At 44.3% G+C, this 20,441-nt stretch overlaps 1 protein-coding gene across 1 annotated transcript in view; it reads right to left on the bottom strand.

Annotated features, from left to right (window-relative positions):
* Lama3 (laminin subunit alpha 3) overlaps window positions 1-20,441 on the bottom strand; it is a 265,360-nt gene that overhangs the window by 8,310 nt on the left and 236,609 nt on the right. Inside the window, exons 62-68 of the mRNA XM_008847651.3 lie at window positions 20,232-20,372; window positions 18,240-18,379; window positions 17,383-17,514; window positions 15,892-16,045; window positions 10,253-10,422; window positions 5,522-5,705; window positions 2,863-3,003 (exon numbers count right to left, since the gene is read on the bottom strand). Of these exons, the coding sequence (XP_008845873.1) occupies window positions 2,863-3,003; window positions 5,522-5,705; window positions 10,253-10,422; window positions 15,892-16,045; window positions 17,383-17,514; window positions 18,240-18,379; window positions 20,232-20,372 (1,062 nt within the window). The remainder of the gene's footprint in view (window positions 1-2,862; window positions 3,004-5,521; window positions 5,706-10,252; window positions 10,423-15,891; window positions 16,046-17,382; window positions 17,515-18,239; window positions 18,380-20,231; window positions 20,373-20,441) is intronic.

The following is a 20,441-nucleotide window of genomic DNA, read 5'->3' as shown; positions in this document are numbered from 1 at the left end:
CCCAAAACCCCCAAAAAAAAAAAAAAGGTAATGATTAAAAACCCCTAAGCTACTTACATTGTAATAAATGCTTTTTGGACTCTATGCAGCAGATACATAATATGGTAATTTTAAGCAAAATGAGAGCTGTTAGAGAGGCACACAGTACTGATATCAATGGTAAATGGCTGCCTGGCCTCCTCATGAAAATTTCAGTTTCTCAGATGGTTAACATTGTCACCTTGACAGGGTCTTGAATCACCTGACAGACAAACCACTATGGGTATGTCTGTGAGGGAGTTTCCAGATTTGGTGAATTGAAGTGGGAAAATCTGCCCAAAATGTAGGTGGGCTGAGGTCTTGACTGAATCAAAAGGAGAAAGCAAGCCTGCCAACCTATGGCGTTGCTGGGACGTGGGACCTAGTGAGAGGAAATGAGGTCACTGGTGGCATTCCCTCAAAGGGGATATTGGGACCTTGGCCCACCTTCCCTCACTTTTTGCTTCCTGGCCACCAGAAGGTGAGTAGTTTTGCTCCCTGCCATGATGTGGTCCTGCCTTGCACAGGCCCCAAGCAACAAGGCCACGAAAGTCATGGACTCAGACCTCTGAATCCACAAGCCATGATAAACTTCCCCATCGTTCAAGTTGATTTCCTCAGGTACTTTGTCATAGTGACGGAAAGCTGACTAACACAGATATAGCCTGCCCTTGGAAAGAGTACAGAAGGAAGCTGATATGGTGGCTTATACCTTGGTCATAAAGAATACTGTCCTCCCCCCTCCTCCTAGACCTCTTTCTGCCCCTTGAGAGTCCCTTGGGAGAGGCAAGAAAGGATAATGGGGCAGAGTCAAAACATGGCATATTTTCTCTCATACACAAAATCTAATTTTAAATATACACACATCCATATATGTGACGTGGAAACAGAAGGAGGACTATCTGTGGGAGGATGGGGATCCTTGATAGTGGGAAAAGGAATAGGGGACGGTTGGGAACAGTATGAGGAAGGTACAATGACATACATATGCATACGAAAATGTTCAGTCAGACTCATTATTTTGTATGTCAACTAATATTTTTTTAAAAGAACACTATAAACAGGTGTTATTGCCTGTCCTAATGTTAGGAGGCTAGGTGTGATTAAAATGGTTTTAAGGGAACTTATCCAGGTCAAAAGTATACCCAAGCACATCCTTGAACAGCCCCTCTGCCTTGTGATTTTTCCAGAGAGGAAATAGGTACAGCAGTTGAAGAAAAGTAAAGGTTAAAATAGCATATGCTGCCGATACCATATTGCACAGACTATAAATATGTATTATATATGATAGAGATACAAAAGTTACTATAGAAGACTATAATATAAAGTAATATTTTACTTCTTGCTGGGGCTTTGATCCAAACCTCAGGACAAAATTCAAGAAAGCTAGGCTGTGCCCCAGCTTTGACCAGGACACCCTGAAGCTCTAGAATGGGCTTGCTGATGGGCAAGGTCTGCTTTAATTACATCCACTTCTGGGCCCAGATTGAGTCTGCACCTCCCTACTTCACTGCAAGCAAACGTCACACTAGAATGTGCCACCAGCTCGAGGAAGGGGTAGAGACTGCATTTGGATGGAAGATAGCTTCTGGGCTTAAACTGCTGACAGGACCACTGTGGGGGAAAAGGGTGAGTATGGGCAAAGAGGGAGAGGCATAAGGGGACCCCAGGGGCAGTTAGCACTCTGGTAGGGCAGGAGGGGGCACATATAGAGGGCTTAGCCTCTTTGAACTTGACAAGCCCACTGAATTGTCCTTTCTCCTTGGAGGCAGAACAGTCTTGACTTTCCCTTAGTCATGTTCCCAAGCTGGATTCTTGAGATAGCTTTGTTATTTTGGTGTCTAAAGAACATTATAACGCACATTTGGTCAGGACGTTCTTCCTTTTCCTTTTCCCACTGGTACTAAAGATCCAGACTGGGCCTTTGCCCGTGCCAAGCATGCACTCTGCCACAAACATATCTTCTGCTTTTTCAATTCTCTTTGTAGCCCTTTGATTGGAAAAGGACACACATTTCAGCATTGTGCTCATGCTGATAAGTCTTGCACCCCCCTTGATCTAGTAAGCTCCTTTTTCTCCACATTCATGGGCACAGGTTGAGTTATCGATCCAGATTTTAATGGCACTGCTTCTTTTCCATTTATTTATTTTTATGGTTACTTACTACTTATGGAAAAGGGCTTCAGGTTTCCATTTATGAAAGAGAAAATTTATTATTTTAAATTATGTGTATGAGTGTATTGCCTGCAAGTATGTAAGTGCCCGTGTGGTACAAAGCCCGTGGAGGGTAGAAGAGGGTGTCAGATCCCCTAGAACTGGAGTTTGGACCGTTGTTAGCTGCCATGTGGGTGCTGGGAACCAAATCATGGTCCTCTGCAAGAGTAGCCAGTGCTCTTAACCGCTGAGTCATCTGTACAGCCCAAGAGAAAAGGGCTTTTAAAACACATTTAGATTCAACAGCAAATTAATAGGCAGCAATTGGGAAGTAAATGCCTTTGCTAACTTTCTACAGAGGTGAGAGAAGCCACTGAAGCTTAGGACACATCATCTCAATCCACAATCTCTTTAGTCCCACCACCTTCAAACCTCTGGCACATTCCCTGGAAGAGAAGTTAAGAGATTCCTGTTGAGAACACCTTGGGGAACCCAGAGTCACTTCTTCAAAGCCTGTGTCTCACCCTCTACCTGACAACATAAGGCTTGGAGATGCAGAAGGAACACCTTCTTTGTGGGCTTGTGAACATTAGATATGTCAAGGACTCATTAAATATTTTGAAGTCTTAAATGTCTCACACAATGGTATCAGTTACATTATAAGGAGAACTACATTTTCTCTAGCTTTACCTTCGGCTTTGCTAACAGCGATGACCCCAGGTACAGCTGTGCTCTGGTGCTGATGGTGGAATTTCCAGGCAAACTGCCCTCCTGGGCCCTCAGCCCATCCACAACCAAGCGTGCCTTTTTTCCATCTTGCCCAAACGCTACCTTTAGAGCAAAGAAAAGGATCAAACGTTTACTTCTGACAATTGGTGCATATTTTGTTAGTGGTCACAGGAAACTTAAAAAACTGCTTTTCTACCCTTCAGGTAGTGTTACAAAAAGAGAGGCCTTTTCCTCTTGTTTATTGTCATAACCGTTGCTTTGTGAGATTTGTTAGATACTGAACAAGCTGAGATAAAAGGAGAAGTAAATACAGAGTTGCTTGAAAGTGAACTAATAAACACGTATAACCGATGTGGAAGTTTAAACAAAGGATGAACAGCCAAAGCCACGTAAATCACATGCCTTCACAACAAGGGGTCAGAACAGTCTGTACAGAGCTGAAGGGAAGTCAGGGCGAGGCCCCTGGAGCAAACAGAGCAGCCATCTCTCCTATAACAAGAGGAACAAGAGTTTCTAACTCTTTGCTACAAGTTAGGATCTGTGTCTGTCCTCTCCAAGATGTGGGACTTCTGCCTCAGACTTCCCAGTTCCAATGCCTAAAACAGAGTTCTGAATTGTCCTCAGTCCAAAACTGCTCTTTCTTGGGCCACATCCACCCTCTCTCCATCTGCCCTGCCACTGGCCAACTGCTGGCCCACTGGCCCAACCACTGGTACCAGCTCCTCCCTTTGCTCACACTCTACATGCAACCAGCCAGCTGGCCCTCTGGCTCTTCCTTCAGAGCATGTCCCAGACACCCCCTGCTCCCCCCAACCCCACAGCCTGTCTACATAAGAGCAACAACATCTGTCTGCTTCCCCTACTTGTGTGCTTACCCCTATATAGTTCTTTCATCCAAATAGAGACTTTGAAAAAAGATTATAACTCTATCCCTGTAACTCTGCTCTCTCAGTTAATGGCTTCAAAAGTTTGAGAGGCACTTATAAGAGAACCCAAAGGCCTAGCTGGATATGGTGGCCTGGTAATCCTTGCCACTTAAAGGGCTGAGGCAGGAGGATCACAAGTTTTAAACCAACAGGGGTTACATGGAGAGTTCAAGGACAGCTTAAGCTACATAGTGAGATGATATCACATAAATAAATAAATAGCCAGTCCTGGGAGCAATAGCTTGTGATTCTAGCTATTTGGTGGCTGTAAAAGAAGGATTGAAAGTCCAAGGCCTGTCTGGGCTACAGAATGAGTTCAAGGTCTACACAGGCAACTTAGTGAGACCTTATCTCAACATAAAAAGTTAATTTAAAACAGAGCATATAGCTCAATGGTAGAGCGCTTGCCTACTATTCCTGAGCTCCTAGGTTCAATTTCTAGTAATGCCAAATATAAATAATTGTAACAATATTGCAAATCCTTACTTTGGCCCGTGAAGCTTAAGTAATTGGCTCCTACCTCCTCCCTCTCTCATCCTGCTTATAACTTTGTGATTTGCTCACTGAGCTAACTCCAAGCTCAAGGTCAGCTTTCCTATAACTTCATATGTTAGTTGTCCCTTGTGGGAGACTTTCCTTGACCACCTTAATTTAATTAGTACTGCTATTCTGACCTTGCTCTAGTCTAACCTTTCCCCAAACACCAATAGCGGACATTACGTTTAAGATTTGTTGATGTTGTTATTGTTATTTATAAGCTCCAAGAAAGCAGCTCATGAAATATTTATTAATATTAAGGAATGTAATTTATCAAGTCACTTAAGTTTTTGGAGGACCAGTTCCTTCATTAGAAAAATATGGTTTTCTTCTGACCTTGTTGTGTATGTTTTTAACCTGAGATGCTTTCATGCAGGAACTGGGATGCTAGGGATGTCTTTATGCTTGTGCTGGTAGAAGGTATACCAGGTTCAGAGAAAGGGACTTGGAGACCTGGAAATTGGCCCCACAGGGAGAAGTGGTCCAGGAGGCAGGAGTGGGAGGTAGGGCAGGGAAGCAAGGCAATTCAGGGAGTTGGGAGGGGATCACAGAAGCAATAAGTTGCTTAAGTCCATTTTGGCACTCAGGATACCATCTACACATGGTGTGTGTGTGTGTGTGTGTGTGTGTGTGTGTGTGTGTGTGTGTGTGTGTGTGTGTGTGTGTGTGTGTGTACACCAAGATGCTGGGGTGCTGGCGGTTCATGCCTCCACCTACACAGGAAGTGTGAGTACATGTGTCTGATCCCCTGGAAAGAATTCTGGACTCTTTTATTCTTGGCTAAGACAGTAGATCCTGTACCAACTGGGGATCCCTTATCCAAATGCTTAGGATCATACACGTTAGTTTGTTTTCTGATTTTGGAATATTCCCATATATGCAATGAGATATCCTGGGATGAGACTCAAGTCTAAACACAAAATTCATCCATGTTCCATATTCATCCATGTTCCATATCCCTCCTATGCACATAGCCAGAAAGAAATTTTATACAATATTTTCAGTGTTCTGACTACAATCTCTCACAAGAGATTAGGTGTGGAATTTTCCATTTGTGGTGCCATGTCTGTACTCCAAAGATTTGGGATTTTGGGCCATTTTGGACTTTAGCTTCTTTTCAGGATGCTTAACCCATCATCACTTGCAGCAGCACTCACCGTGTGCCACCTCCCATCGTTGTATTTCGCCTTACTCCTCAACCTCAGTTTCTTCCCTTCTGCCCCCAAAGCAAAGACAACATGTCCTTTTGAGAGATAAAGAGCCATGAAGGAGGTCTTGGTGGCCGTGTAAAACACCAGCCCTCTGGAGGATGTTGTCCGTATGTCTACAGCAAACTGTGACCTGGGGAAACAAAAGAAGCCAGTGATGAGAAGCAGGCATGAAGGCCTGGAATCCCAGTTCTCAGGAGGCAGGGGCAGGTGGACTGCAAGGTCAAGGTCAACCTGGGCTGCCTAGTGGGGTTCAGTTATACAGCAAGACCTTCTCTCAAAAACAAAAAGCAACAACAACAAAACAACAAAACCAAACAAAAAAACACCCTCCCCAAAATCACCCACCCAAACAAATAAACAAAAAAAACCCAAACCAAACCAAAGTATAAATGAAAAGAAAAGAAACAAACAATAAAGAAATGGAGATAGAGGCTTGCAGTTTCTGCATCTCAGAACAAGAACATGGTGATGAACCCCTATACTCCCATTTTCCAAATGAATAAGGAGGCATGCCCTGATTACCTGTGCCTGTGTCTCTGGGGACTTTCAGAGGTCATAACATTCTAGCTGTCAACAATTCTTGTACAATTTCCTTACCGTGTTGGAGAATAGCACAGAACGTCTGGGGCAGCTTAGCCAGTACTCTAAATCCTAGACATGGCAAGAAAGAGCAGGCTGGTACTTTGCAAAATTAACACTGAAAGCATGGCAAAGTTCATGTAACAAAATTTATTATCTTTTGCCACTTTCGAGTGTCTAGTTTAGTGGTTTTTAGCGCATTTGCAATGTTCCACAAGCCAACTCCAGAATTCATAGTGCAAAACTGAAACTCTCTACCCCTTAACCAATAGCTTCCTATTATTCCTTTTCCGAAGGTCTGGCAACTACCCTTTCACTCTCTGTCTCTGTGGATTTGATTGCTCTAGGTACTCATGTAAAAGGAATCACACAGTATGTCCTTTTTGTGACTGCTTAGTTCTCTTAGTAGTACAAATGTTTAAACTCAATGAATATGCATCTTATTTGTGTACATGGAGCGGGACAGGGTAGGAGGAAGGGAGAACCATTTGGATAATGAGGATGTGACTTGGGTGTCAGGTCAATATTTTCTTCCTACGGGACACATTTAACACAAAGGTACAGAAGCACAGATTCACCTCTGCTCCCCACATTTCTCTGACCCTCAGACCTCAACTATGCTTGAAGAGGAATTACAAAACATCATGTAGTCAAAGACTGAGAGTGAGTATTCACTTATGGTGCTCCTGTATTATATGCACATTGGGTTAAGCAATGTTTGCTTGTTTGAAGATTCATATCCATCTATCCATCCATCCATCCATCCACCCACCCATCCATCCATCCAACCAACCAACAAAACCATCTAGTCAGTCAACAAATATTTACTGAGTGTTTAGTATGTACTGTGTGGGGCACTGGGGATACAACCGTGGAATTTCATTTCTTGAGTTGTCTATGGTGCATGGGTTGACCAACAGCTTCACAGAGGTGAAACAGGAAAAGACAGTAGAGATGTAGGTATCAACCAACTGTCTGCATCCATTCCCTGGGCTCCTGTCTAAGTACACACTAGAGAGCAAAGACCAGGTTTATCCTGCTCGTGGCTATATGAAAAGGGTCTACGACACAGCAAGAACTCAGTAAATAGTGGCCAAATCAAGTTAAGGGGGAAGTGAAAAACCTGGAGGCAGAATCTGGATGCAGAAGGCAACATTACACTGTTGATTCTCTGCTTTTTAATACTGCGAGGCTAAGATGCATATTTGTTCCTCAGATTAGCAAGTTTCCTGGAGGGAAACATTCTTCAAAATGAAAGAGTATCCTGTATTTGTTAAATGAAACCACCCAGATGGTCCATGGCTCTGTGTTTCTCCTTAAGTGTCTGTTTGCCTGTGCCAATTTAAGGAGACTATTGGGATGTACTCCAGCAAGCACATTACTTCACATATGTGGGCTTAGTGATTGGACTTGACATTTGCTTTCCAGAACTGTTCCTCAAGGCAATTTTCTTGCAGAAAAGACTAACTGACTAACACTCCAAAAAGGCAAAAGAATAGGGAGCTTCAGCTATGAGTCCTCTGTGCTGGAGGAAGGGGAAGTTCAGGAACATGTTTATACATCTACTGCAGGGTTAAAACGAAGGTCAAGGTTTTTTTTTCAAAAGAGTCAAATCGTGGGGCTAGAATGCAAAACAGAGTATGGGTAACAGAAGACTACAAATCTTGCAACTGCCTGAAAATTTAATGACAGTTACAATTTTGGGGACTGGACTAGCTTAAGATTGCATATTCTAATTGTGGTGGTTAATCTTGTCAACTAGACATGGTAGGAGACACACCTTCTAGCACGTCTATGAGGGTAATTTCCAGAGAGGTTTAACAGGGGAGGGAAGAACCATCCTGAATGTAGACCGCATCATCCCATGGCCTAGGATCTCTGACTAAGTAAAAAGGGGAAATCAAGCTGAGCACCTGCCTTCCTCTCTCTCTGCTTCCTCACTGTGGACACAATGTGACCTTATATTCTTTTTAAACATTTTAAAATTAATTTTTTATGTGTGTGACTGTTTTGCTTGCATGTATGTAAGTGCATCCATGTATACAATGCACATGGAGGTCAGAAGAGGGCGTCGGATCCTTTGGAACTAGAGTTACAGATGGTTTTTAGCCACCACATGGGTGCTGGCAACCAAACCCACGTTCTCTGGAAGAGCAGCCAGCATCCTTAACTGCAGAGCCATCTCTCCAGCCCCATGTCCTTGCTGCCATGCTTTCTCCACTATGATGGTCTGTACCTTCAAACTGTGCACCAAAATAAATCCTTCCTAAGTCATTTTCATCACAGATGAAAAAACTAATAGACTAAACTGATTGTCCCCCATCCCACCAACTTTACCTTTTAAAATGTTGCCTTTTTCACTAAATTACTACTGGATAAGAAAGCACCTAGGTTGCCTCATGAAGCAGATAAATCACCACACTGAATGTGCTGAGGGAGAAGATGCTAGGCTGGGGCCGGGGGGCAGCGTTCAATGGGAACTGGCTGTGGGAGGCTGGGGAAAAGACAGTCAGGGCAGTGTCTGCAGCTGCCATTTCTTTAAGATGAGAGATTATTTTCATGAAGGTCAGATTGACCAGGGGAGCAGGGTTGGACAATGGGGCCTCCCTACCAAAAGTCATGACATCATCAGGGGAGGGACTGACTGAAGAGCATCCCCATCTTCTGCTTTGGTCTCTCACCAGCCCAGTTTCAGCAAATGAGAGATTCTGAGACTTTACGCAGGGCAGCTGGAGACCCCAGAGACATGGAAACGTGCTTGCTCAGGTTTTCCCTCTGATCTTTCTGGCCTTCACGCCTGCGAGTCATGTCTACGGCTCATCGAGTGACTTTCAAGGACCAGTCTCCTTCTAAACTATTGCCTGTTCCTACAGTCAGAAAATCAACATTAACCCCTTTAACCAATGAGAAAATAGAGGCTAGAGAGATTAGCCATTTAGCCATTAGCTGAAATGTCAGAGCTAGAAGTTTAGGCTTAGGAAAGTCACATGGTTTGTGAAGGTCACAAAGATGTACCTCTTTCAAGACAGCCTGCAACAGGGGCACAGGGAGCTGGCTGCCCCCTGCTGTCACACCCTCAGATTTGTGGGATGCTTCTAGCCAAGGACTGAGGGTGGCAGGCATACCAGAGCCTGGCCACTTAGGCTGGACACAGACCCTCCTGAGATGATCTGTTTCTTGGGGCCTCGTGGGCCTGGCTGACTGACTTCTTCAGAGCTGCACCTGGGTCTCAGGTCCTCCTCCCTCTTCACAGGCCCTATTCCAGTCCAAGTTCTCCCACCCTATGACTGCCTGCCCGCTACCCCACCACTTTTCATGAGCCTTCCCACAAAAAGCCTCTAGCCCTTCTAGACCCATCTTGGCATCTGTATCACAGAAAAGTCGAGCTGGCACTTGGCTTGGGACCACCTAGCCAGTATGTGGCTAAGTGTGGACTGAGAGTCAAGAGTTCAAGTCAGGTCTTTTTGACCCCTGGGCCCTTCTACCTCTGTTGAAATGACTTGAAGGGATGGTGGCACCTTTTTCATTGTGTCTCCTTTAAGAGATCTGAAAAGGACAAACCTTGCTTTTCTTCCTCCTCCTGACACAATTGGTATTTCTGCTTACTCCCCTCCCCAACAGGGATGCAACTTGTTAGCATAAAAATGTCTAAATGCATTCGCAGAAATGTTCTATCTGGCACCAAGGCTACCTAAAAGAATGATTTCCCCTTCAGTACAGAACTCAAAAGAAGAAAGGTGATTTATCATGGAAATAAATAGCAGCTTTGGAGGGGGGTGGGAAATCAGCCTTATTTTTAGAACACCGTCAATTCTCAGCCAGAGCTGAGCTGATTGTTGGCCCAGAGCAGCAGCAGCAGGAGCAGTCACATTTCCATTCCAGCTGTGGGGAGGGAGCACACAGCAGGCAGGCACTGCACTCCCTGTCCTATGCAGGCTACTGACTACTCCCCCCTCCCAAAATGGAAATGCCTTCTTCCTGAGCGGGATGTGCATGGTTTCTTGTGGACTAGACTTCCCTGGGAGAGACTGGAAGGCAGGTTCTGTGTTGATGATGGAGCAGGAAAGGGCAAAATAAAAGTACTAATACTAATAATACCTGGGTTTCACCATCTCCTGAGGAAGCTTGAAGAGCAAGTGGCTGGTGGGACTGTCCCCAAACTGATGGGCTCTGTGAGTGGCCTGTGCGCTGAGAGGTGGCAGGCAGGACTTCCCATCTTGCCATGCCTCCATGCTCCTTGGGGACACCTTGGGTGCATCCTGCAACAGCTGTGAGGGAGAAGAAGGAAAATGAGGATACAGTGGGAGCAGCAGAGAGAGGGCATCATGCTGGCCTGGCCCAGTGCCTTGCTCGGTTTTTACCCTGGAGCCTAAGAGATGAACTCAGTGGAGAGACGCAAGACTAAGGAACAAGTCCCATGGGGATGGGATGTTCCCCAAGAGCCCTTCCTGTGCATCACTGACTGGTGTGGGGACGGAAGAGAGGGCAAGAGCTTATTCTCAGCTACTTTACCCTCCTGCAGCCAGATCTGCCTAAACCCATTCAGTGCCTCAGTGTAGCTTTGATTTGGGGGCCTTTTGCCTCCAGGAAGGTTTGAATGGGGTTGGAGGAGGGAACCAACTGTCCTTTTCAGGAGTCATGATTTGGGAGAATCTAAATATTTTTCTCTCAGTCTCTTTTTGGGGAGAGTACATAGTATTCATGCCATATACAAGGGGACATTGCTACACCAGGGACTTGCGGGGGTCCAGCACCCCATCCCATCATGGGTCATCAGAAGAACCACAGTGTCTCCTGTGAGATCCAGTGGACAGCCAGCAGCATGAGGTCTCCTCAGCCAGAGCGGAGTCACAAACCTGCCACCTCCCTTCCTAGCCATTTCCTTGGGCTTCTGCAAGCAAGGTAAGTGAAAGATGGAGTGCAGGGCCCAAAGGGAGGGGCACTGGACCTGTCCTCATGTCTTAAAAAAAACTTTGATCAATTTATATTACATGCATATGAGTGTTTTGCCTGCATGTATGTAAGTGCACCACATGTGTGTGCAATGCTCGTGGGGGCCAGAAGAAGGCATCAGATTTCCTGGAACTGGAGTTAAAATTGGTTGTTAGCCACCATGTGGGTGCTGGGAACTGAATTCAGGTCAGTGCTCTTATCTGCTCAGCCATCTCTCCAGCCCCTCTGCGCTCACTTCTTTAGCATTGACTAGGGCATAAAATTTCATCCAGTGTTGAACCATGCTTTTAACTTTTGAACGGGATAATGTTTTAATGCAGGAAAAATTCATCATCATAAGCAACAGATGTACCTAGAAAAGCTGTTGGAAGATGTTGAGAGTCTCCAGGCTGCCCCCTTCCTCTGTAGCAGAGTCCAGGTTCTGTAGTGCCCAGTCCTCCACTACAGAGTTCAGTGGGTGATCCGCTTAGCTTAAGTTGGGGGATGGGGGAAGATTTGCCTTGCTAGGGGTTGATTCAAGAATGAGTATGTGACCTCCTCCTGGCCAATGACCCTTGAGGAGATGCTGGTAGGGTGAAACTTCTAACAGGATGCTGTTCTAGTAAGGTGAGAAACCCAGGCAGAATCCTTGCTTCTTGTGCTGGACAATTGCTCAAGGAGCAAGTGTTTCCAAGAGCCCTGTAAAATGGAGCAGAGAACTGGGACTCAAACTTCCTCTCTCAACTTGGGCGGCTCCACAGGTGGTACCCCAGTTTCACTTCTGTTGCTGTGGGGTGAAACTTCTAACAGGATGCTGTTCTAGTAAGGTGAGAAACCCAGGCAGAATCCTTGCTTCTTGTGCTGGACAATTGCTCAAGGAGCAAGTGTTTCCAAGAGCCCTGTAAAATGGAGCAGAGAACTGGGACTCAAACTTCCTGTCTCACCTTGGGCGGCTCCACAGGTGGTACCCCAGTTTCACTTCTGTTGCTGTAATAAAATACCCCGACAAAAGCAACTTAGGGGAGAAAGGGGGTTATTTGGCTCACAATTCCAGGTTATAGTCTGTCTTCACAGGGAAGTCAGGCAGAACCCTGAGGCAGCTAATCACATCATATTCGCAGTCAAGGGTAGAAAGAAAGAAATGTAGGTGTGTGCTTGCTACAGCTAGTCTTCTCTGCGATGACACAGCTCACAGTTGGTTCTAAACCAGGGAGTGGTGCTGCCCACTTTCAGGCTGAGTCTTCCCACAATTAAAGCAACTGCAGACGATCCCTCCAGACATGCCTGATGTAGACAATCCCTCATTGAGACTCTTTCCAGGTGATTCTAGGAATTTCTAATCAAGGATGCTGTTGAAAAACTACCACAAGTAGCATCATTGTCACGATTGTTTATGTCATCATGCAGGGAGTTTTCTGAAATCAATGGTGAATGGCTTCTCAACAAACGTCTGTCCCAATCAGGTATTCCTCTGTGAATTAGTTACTTTTCTGTTGCCATCAGCAAGGCAACTTACGGAAGGAAGTTTATTTGAGCTTATGGTTACAGAAGGATGAGTCCATCATGGCGGGGAGGCACAGCAGCAGGAGCCGAGAGCTGAGAGCACACATCTTCAACGGCAAACACAAGCACACACCTGACAGGACACCAGTGTGGAATTCAAGTTCCCCCACCTAACACACACACACACACACACACACACACACACACACACACACACGCCCCGGCCTCCTTTCTCCATCAAGTTTCCCAGTGTCCATGAAGCTTTCCAAGCTAGCAGACCTTGATTACATTTATTGGGATGTTATGGCTTGGAGTTTGAATTCAGGCTCTCGCATTTACTGACTGGGTATTCTTTGGAAAAAAAAGACAGCTGATCTGAAACTCAACTTCTGGACCTGTCTAGTTTTCATTTTCTTCTGCTTTCAGACAATGTGGTAAGAGAACATGCATGTAATGTACCTCCCACATCCGGCCTGCCAGCTGTGGACTCCTATAGCATTAGAATTTACCCATCTAAAGTCTGCCGTGCTCCACACAGCCCCAGCTCCCAGGAAGCCTCCTGCAGGAGGGTCTCCCTGCTTTCCACAGTCAGATATTCCTGCACTACCCCTACATCATGCCATCCCTTTTATTTAGGTTTATCATATTGTGTACTGTAATAATAACTGACACATACCACATGCCTGCTTTGCACTGGCCCTTTTCTAACTTTGTTGTGGGTATTACCTCATTTAACCTCACAGAAACATCAGGACATACTACCATTATTTGTTTTCGTTTACACTGGAGAGACCCACAAGAAGTGAAACAATCTCACCTGGTTGGTGGATTAAAGCCTGACACAAACCCAAACAATCTGACTCAGTTGGTCCAGTATTCCGCCACTAAGCCATGTTGTATTCTGCCACTGGGCTATATCTAAGACAAAACTAATATCGTCTATCTAATCTGGAGACTACACAGAAGAGGGGAGTGAGATAATGCATTCATGAATGTCTCCCAGAGCAATGGTCCCCATACACCTTAACTGCCCAGGCTCCCTCAGAGACACCAACAGTATCCACCAACTCTCTCTACCTAGTGACAGGTACCTGAGGTACCTGTCACTCCATATGTCACAAACTCCATTCCTTCTTTTTCTCTAAAAACTTGCCTCCTTGTATCCATGGAGCTTTCAACAGCATCTGCATGTAGACCACAACCCAAACTGGATACCCCAGGATACCCCTGCCTCTTTCTGCTCTCTCAAATTCAATCATTGTCTGAGCTAAATATACTCTATCTTCTAAACACTTTTAGAATCCATTTCCTCCTCTCTAGTTCACCATCATCAGCTGATTCAGTCTCAGCTATCAGCCCTACATTGAAAAAAAGTGAATATATGACTTCATTTCTGAGGGAGCAATTCTAAAGGCATTCTTCTCATAATAGCCAAATGACAACCCTTGGGGATTCGTGAAGCGTATGTCTTCTTAATAGCACAACAGTTATCTTATTCAGTATTGTCTGTTCATAGATCACTGTGCAGCTGGGAAGTACTGGTAGATGAATAATACATGGCTAATGTTAACGGGTGCATGTTAATGGGTGTTGAGCAGGAGCAGCTTGTTCTAAATTACTGGTCCTGGAGGATGAGGCTAGAGTCCCACACATGCTAGGTAAGTGCTCCCTCTCCAGCCCAGCAGCTTGGCATAAGGAGGGCCCAGCTCCATTGGCCACCTTCCACTTCTAGAGCAAATGACTCACCTGTCTGCACCTCAACATCCTTTTCTGCAAGATGTGGCTAGTGCTTTAAGAAGATGCACTTGGGGGACTTAGCCCAATGCCAGGCAGATCAGGGGTGCTCAGTGCTTATCTCATTGTGACCTCAGATATGGAGAGGACATCCTGTTGGCCTTGGGCAGAGATGTGTTTAACTCATGAAAATCCCAGTAATCCCTGCTAGCAGTGCTACTTCCTTTTGGTTTCTTTCAGCAAAGCACATTAGAATCACCTGCAGTACTCTGCAAGATAAAGTTGCCTGGGCCCCCTCCAAGTGCCTCTGGCCTAACTGGGTCATTGCATCCTGAGCACTGGAATTTCAAAACTCCTCCTGTGCTTATAATGTGCAGTCCAGGCTGAGCTACCCTGGCTTTGACAAGACTTAGGTAAATGTGGCTACTCTGTCTATAGGAAGTGCACCAGGAGCAAAGGTGACATCTATAGGGCCATATAGGGACATATGAGAGAAGGGGTACAGCTCTTATATTCTATAGGATATCAATGGACCTGCTGCACACACACAGTGCCAACAGAGCAAGACATCAGAGACAGAAGTTCAGATACGAAAGTTAAGGTCTGTTAGGAGTTAGGCTGGTAGTTGGGGGGCAATCATCTAGGCTTGGGCAGAGGGTGGGAGGCAGGCTGCAACCCCTTTAAACACTGTTAAGGGTCCTTTTGAAGCTTTGGTTTCAGATAAGGCCCTTGTGATGATTACCCTCCATTGTCAGCTTGACACAACCTAGAATCACCTGGGAAGAGTCTTAATGTGGAACCATTTACATTGGGTATATTAATTGTCTTAATTAAATTAATTGATGTGGGACGTCCCAGTCCACTGTGGGTGGGACCATTCCCTAGGCAAAGGGTCCTGAACTGGATAAGAGTGGAGAAATGTATCTGAGCATAAAGCAAGTGAGCAAGCCCACAGTCCTTTCCCTCCAGTCTTGACCATGGATGTCATGTAACTCTCTGCTTCAAGTTGACCTCCCCACAAACATGTACTGTCACCTGTGCTCTTAGCTACTGAGCCATCCCTCCAGCCCCTTTATCATGGCAACACCCCTGCAGAGTGAATCATAGTTTAATACAGCCAAGGCTACACTGCCCCCTTCTAGGTAACCTACGGTAAATGTTGCTCATTATGATCTCATTATAATGTGAATTCTTCCTGCAGAGGGTGTTTCTGTCCGTCATTTTTGGACAAACGGTAGATGAAGACAAAGTATGATTTCCAACTGAGCATGCTCAAGACTGTGCCTCCCCAGGCTGTGACGGAGAACATTTTCAGTATGAATATGCACAAGTTTTCTCAGTGAAGTCCCTTGCTTTCTCTGTTTGCAGAAAAGCACTCTTTGAGAGTGATCCTTAGTGTTCTTATTATATGTAAGTAATCAACTTTCCTTTACTCTTTTGATCCTTTGGTGTCTCTTCATGGAGGGACTGACCACTGCAGGTTGGGTGATCTCCTACCTCCTTTCCCATAACATCCCTCCAGGCAGACAAAGGAGAAATGAAATTCAGGATAAGCCTTTGACACTTACCTGGTTGACATTGAAAGTCCTGCCCTTGTTAAATCTCGTGGAACCTTTAAGCAGCATTAGAAATGGTGGCTTGTTTAAACTGCAGCCTCCCAGGGATGTATCTCTCTTGGTGGATCTACTGGTCAAATCTAGGACTTCAGGACTCTGTGACAACCTGGAACGAGGGCAGAAATGAAGGCTGCTGTCAAACCTTTACTCACGGAGAAGACCCACTGGTAGGTAGAGAAAGCTCATGGCAAACGAGCTTTCTTACTGCCATGATTCCTAGGTGAGCTTTCACCTACCTGCATGTCACATCTTCGAGACAGCAGGATTCAAGAAACTCCCGTGGACTTGGAGTTTGACACACAGCTGTAACACTAGCTTTCCTTTGGAATGTGTGTCATGCAGAAATGTGGAGATCAAATACACAGAGAGGGAGTGACAGACACCGGATGACAGAGAATGAGGGTGAATGTAAGGACTCTGCAGAGGTGAGCTTATGGAAAGGTTTGTCTCATCAGGTTTGCTTTAGCTCTGCATATCCTCTGAGCCTGAGAAGATTGCTGTTAAACTCCTCCCTGTCCTCTCCACTCCTCCCATTTCCTGATCCAGCCACTGGACTATGTGCTCTAGAAAGGGGCTTCACCAACCAGATGTTGGAGAACTCCGAGCCTCATCCTGGCCAAGGAGGGATGCTGGGTGCTAGGAGGGATGATGGCACTATTCCAGGAGCCTGCAAGTTCCTGTCTGAGGTTCACAGTCAGGGCCAGGACCTCCTTCTGTGGCAGAGGCAGACTGGATCTCTTATCTAAATTATTTTGAATGAGACGATAACATTTAAAGCTTGTATCCATGGAAGCACTGAATGTTCCTTCTAGCGAAATTCATGTTAGCATTGTTTGAACTGGTTTCCTAGCACTGTACCTGTCCCTGAAATTCCTTGGCCTTATAACCATGGAGAACTGATCAAATCAAATTTCACAATCTTGATTAAAACAAAATCAAGCAGTGTGAATATTTTTCAAGAGCTATAATCTGAAAGTTAATTTTCATTAGACCTTTGCCAAGGTTAGAACCCAAAGTTACGAGACGCTGTTTTTAAAAATATTTTAATTAATTAATTAATTAATTAATTTTTATGTGTATGAGTATATTGCTTGCATGTGTGTAAGTGCACCTAGGTTGTGCAATGCCCTTGGAGGTCAGAAGGTGGCATCAGATTCCTCTGGAATTGGAGTTATGGATGGTTGTTAGCCACCATGTGGGTGCTGGGAATTGAACCCGGGTCCTCTGCAAGAGCAGTCAGTGCTCTTAACCACTGAGCCATCTCTCCAGCCCCCTGTTTGTTTTTTAAATGCACATATCTTGCCACAGAGCATTTTGGAAATGTGTGAAATGAGAGCCTTTGATAACACATTGACAAATGTGACTCTGCAAACTGGATAAACGGGACACCCTTCATGTGGGTGGGCAATTCTCATCAATTACACTCAGAGAAAAATCACCCACCTTTGGACAAAAACGTTGCTGATACAACCCTCAAAGTAACTGCCTCCCAGGCGGAGAGATTGCTGGGCATTTGAAAAGCCTGGAAGCCCTTGGTTCCTTCTCAGAATCTGGTCATCAATGAGAAGCCGGAGGCTAAAAGAGGAAAAACACAAGCCCAGGGTGAGAGAAAAATTACTGTGAGAAAAAAACTACTGTCTTTGACTCAGACTCACCTAAAAGGACTCCAGTGAAGCTAAACTTATTTTTAATGAGCATCAAAATATTTTCCATGCTTTTGCACATAATACTTTTATTAAATAATGTATATGAACTAAAGGTACATGTCGTAATGGTATGCTCAATGGATTTTTGCAACATGAATACAGCAATACAGCCAGCACTCACAGAAAGATACCGAATAGCTCCATACCACTGGAATCCCGTTTTGTATTACCTGTAGTCTCTAGCTTCCCTCTGTCTTCAAGAGCAGCTGCCATCCTGAACTCTGATACAACAGATTGACTTGCCCTCTTTTTGAGCTTGTGGGCATGAAATCACAGGGGCGCCCTCTTTATGTATGCCTTCTTTTCTCCAGGTTACATTTGTGAGGTTCACCCATATCATTGCATACTTCTAGATCCCATATGGGGGTTTATAAGGCACCATTCACATTTAGGGTGAATGTGCCACATTTTTATTTGCTCATCCGCCACTAACTTATTTTTTAATCAGGACATTGATATAGAGCAAGGAAGAAGGCTAAGACATAATAGTAAAATAACACGAAGAACAGATATGGCAAACGTATACTGGAGAATTCCACTGAACTAAATAAAATAGACTTCTCAGAGCTCTGGCATCAGGAGGAGCCCACTTACCCTGAGGTGTCACTTATTACAGATACATGATGAAGTAAGCCATCCATGTAGGTCTGTGGAGATCTGAAAATCCGGCTGCCGCTGTCCCTGGTGCTCAATTCAATGTGACCATCTTCCAGAGTGACCTGCAGGCTACTAGTCTGAAACCATGCCAGAATATAATCATCAACAATTACTCATTTAGAAATGAAACTGAATGAACACAGAATTTATGGTCAAGTTATGATAAGATAGTCAGGTCATTTTGATCAAAATGTTTTGATTTACCCATTTAGATTGAAAGATAATTTTTGAATGGTCTGGGTCCTTATTTATGGATATAAAAATCTTATGCAAATTGCTTCAACACTGATGAATTTGTTGGTCTTTTTCTAGATGTACTTTAAGTCCATTTAATTTCCTAATCAACTATTTACAACAGCTAAATTATTTCTATTTGCCCCTTATTTTTACTTTCATTTTGATGACGTTAGTTCCATCAGAATTCATTCTTTCTGAATAAATTGCATAGCAAGGAGTTGATTCATTGAGTTCATTCATATGAGGTTATAACAATGACTTCTTCTCTTTGGTTGTTATGAATTTTTCATGCTCTGGTCATTATTTCTGGAAAGCTCTATTTTTCCACATCAACTTATGCTTATCTAACATTGGCCAGGTAATTTTACTTTCTGTCCATTAGTAATTTTAAAAGATGTAATAGTTTTTTTTCATTTTCATTCTGTATTTTTCTACCAAGTATAATTTTTGCAGTTTTCAGTAAATTATGATTCCTCCAAGAGCTTTTCACCTAAAGCAATTTGTACAGTTTACAGTTACAGCCACTGACGCCATTAGTTGGTTTTGCTTTTTTCTTAACTGGAAGCATTGTGAACTGGATCAAAGAATGCTATGTTATTTGTATTTCTAACCCATTATGAAATTGAAATCAATGTCTCTAAGGTATTTCTAGAACCCCTGTACTTCACAGGGTTGCTCTAACTTTTCCCTAATCCAACCCTTCCATTTGCTTTTTATCATTTGTATTGTGTATTAAGTGTACTTACATGTGGCAGAAGAAACAAGGGTTAAGAATAAAAAGAGCTAGTCAGAGCTGGGGAGATGGCTCAGTCAGTAAAGTACTCACCGTAGAAACAGGAGACTGAATTCAATAAACAGGACTCAGGCCAAAAAACAACAAACAAAAACTAGGTAGGGTATGTGCTTGTAATCCTTGGGCTTGGGAGATGGAGAAAGGAGGATCCCTGGGGTGTGCTGGTCAGCTGCCCAGCCTATTTGACAAGCCCCAGGTCAGTGAGAGATGCTGTCTCAAAAAAACAAGGTGATGACTCCTGAAAAGGTTGTTCTTGGCCTTCACAGGCATGTGTGTACATGTACACGTACACACACACACACACACACACACACACACACACACACACACAGGTATCGGGGGAGAGGTCAAATTGTCCTGTTTGGATGGAAGGTCATCTCTTCACTTTACCCACTGAGCCATCTCCCCAATCCCATGGAAGAGAATTTCTGCAGCTCTATTGTGTGTGAAGAGAGAGCCTAGGACCTGATCCTGATTTTCTTCATTCCCCAGGGGTAAATATTACCCAGGAAGTAACTGCTGTAACAAAGCAATCTGAAGAGTCATTTTCTGAAGACGTAATGAAAAAGAAACAGTAAGGGTAAATCTTCACCTTTTTCTTATACCACATTATTACTTATACCTGTTAAAATTTATTTTAACCCATGCCTGTAAAGAATGAAAATGAGTTGGATAATGCATGTAAATTCAGTTATTTGGATTATTATGCACCTTCTAAGCCCGTTTTCCTTTAGCCTCTACCCCAGGTTGGGAATCACTTTCATGCCTCAATTGCACAATAGCCTTTATGGTACTGGTAGATCAAATGCCTAACTCCTTTCAAAATCTCTCTGATGCTTTTGACAGAAAACTTGGTGCCAGGTTTAAATCTTGTTTGAAATGAATGCGCTCCTTCTTACCCGTGTCTGATGATTTAGTAATACGCCACTGGGTTGAAAGGTCTGAAACCCAAAGGAGACCTGGAAGTGGTCAGGCAAGGGCACATCCAAGTTAGTGAAACTCATCTGGCCTCCTCTGGAGAATGAAGCAGATCGCACCAGCTGAAATGCAAACATGGAAATGACTGGCATGCTAAGCACTTCCTGTCTGCTGAACTCCAGTCTCCTGAC

The sequence above is a fragment of the Nannospalax galili genome, unplaced genomic scaffold (genome assembly GCF_000622305.1).
Source record: "Nannospalax galili isolate Female #2095 unplaced genomic scaffold, S.galili_v1.0 scaffold162, whole genome shotgun sequence".
Taxonomy (NCBI): Eukaryota; Metazoa; Chordata; class Mammalia; order Rodentia; family Spalacidae; genus Nannospalax; species Nannospalax galili.
Note: the sequence above shows the minus strand (reverse complement) of the source record. Positions and strands in the feature narration are given on the sequence as shown.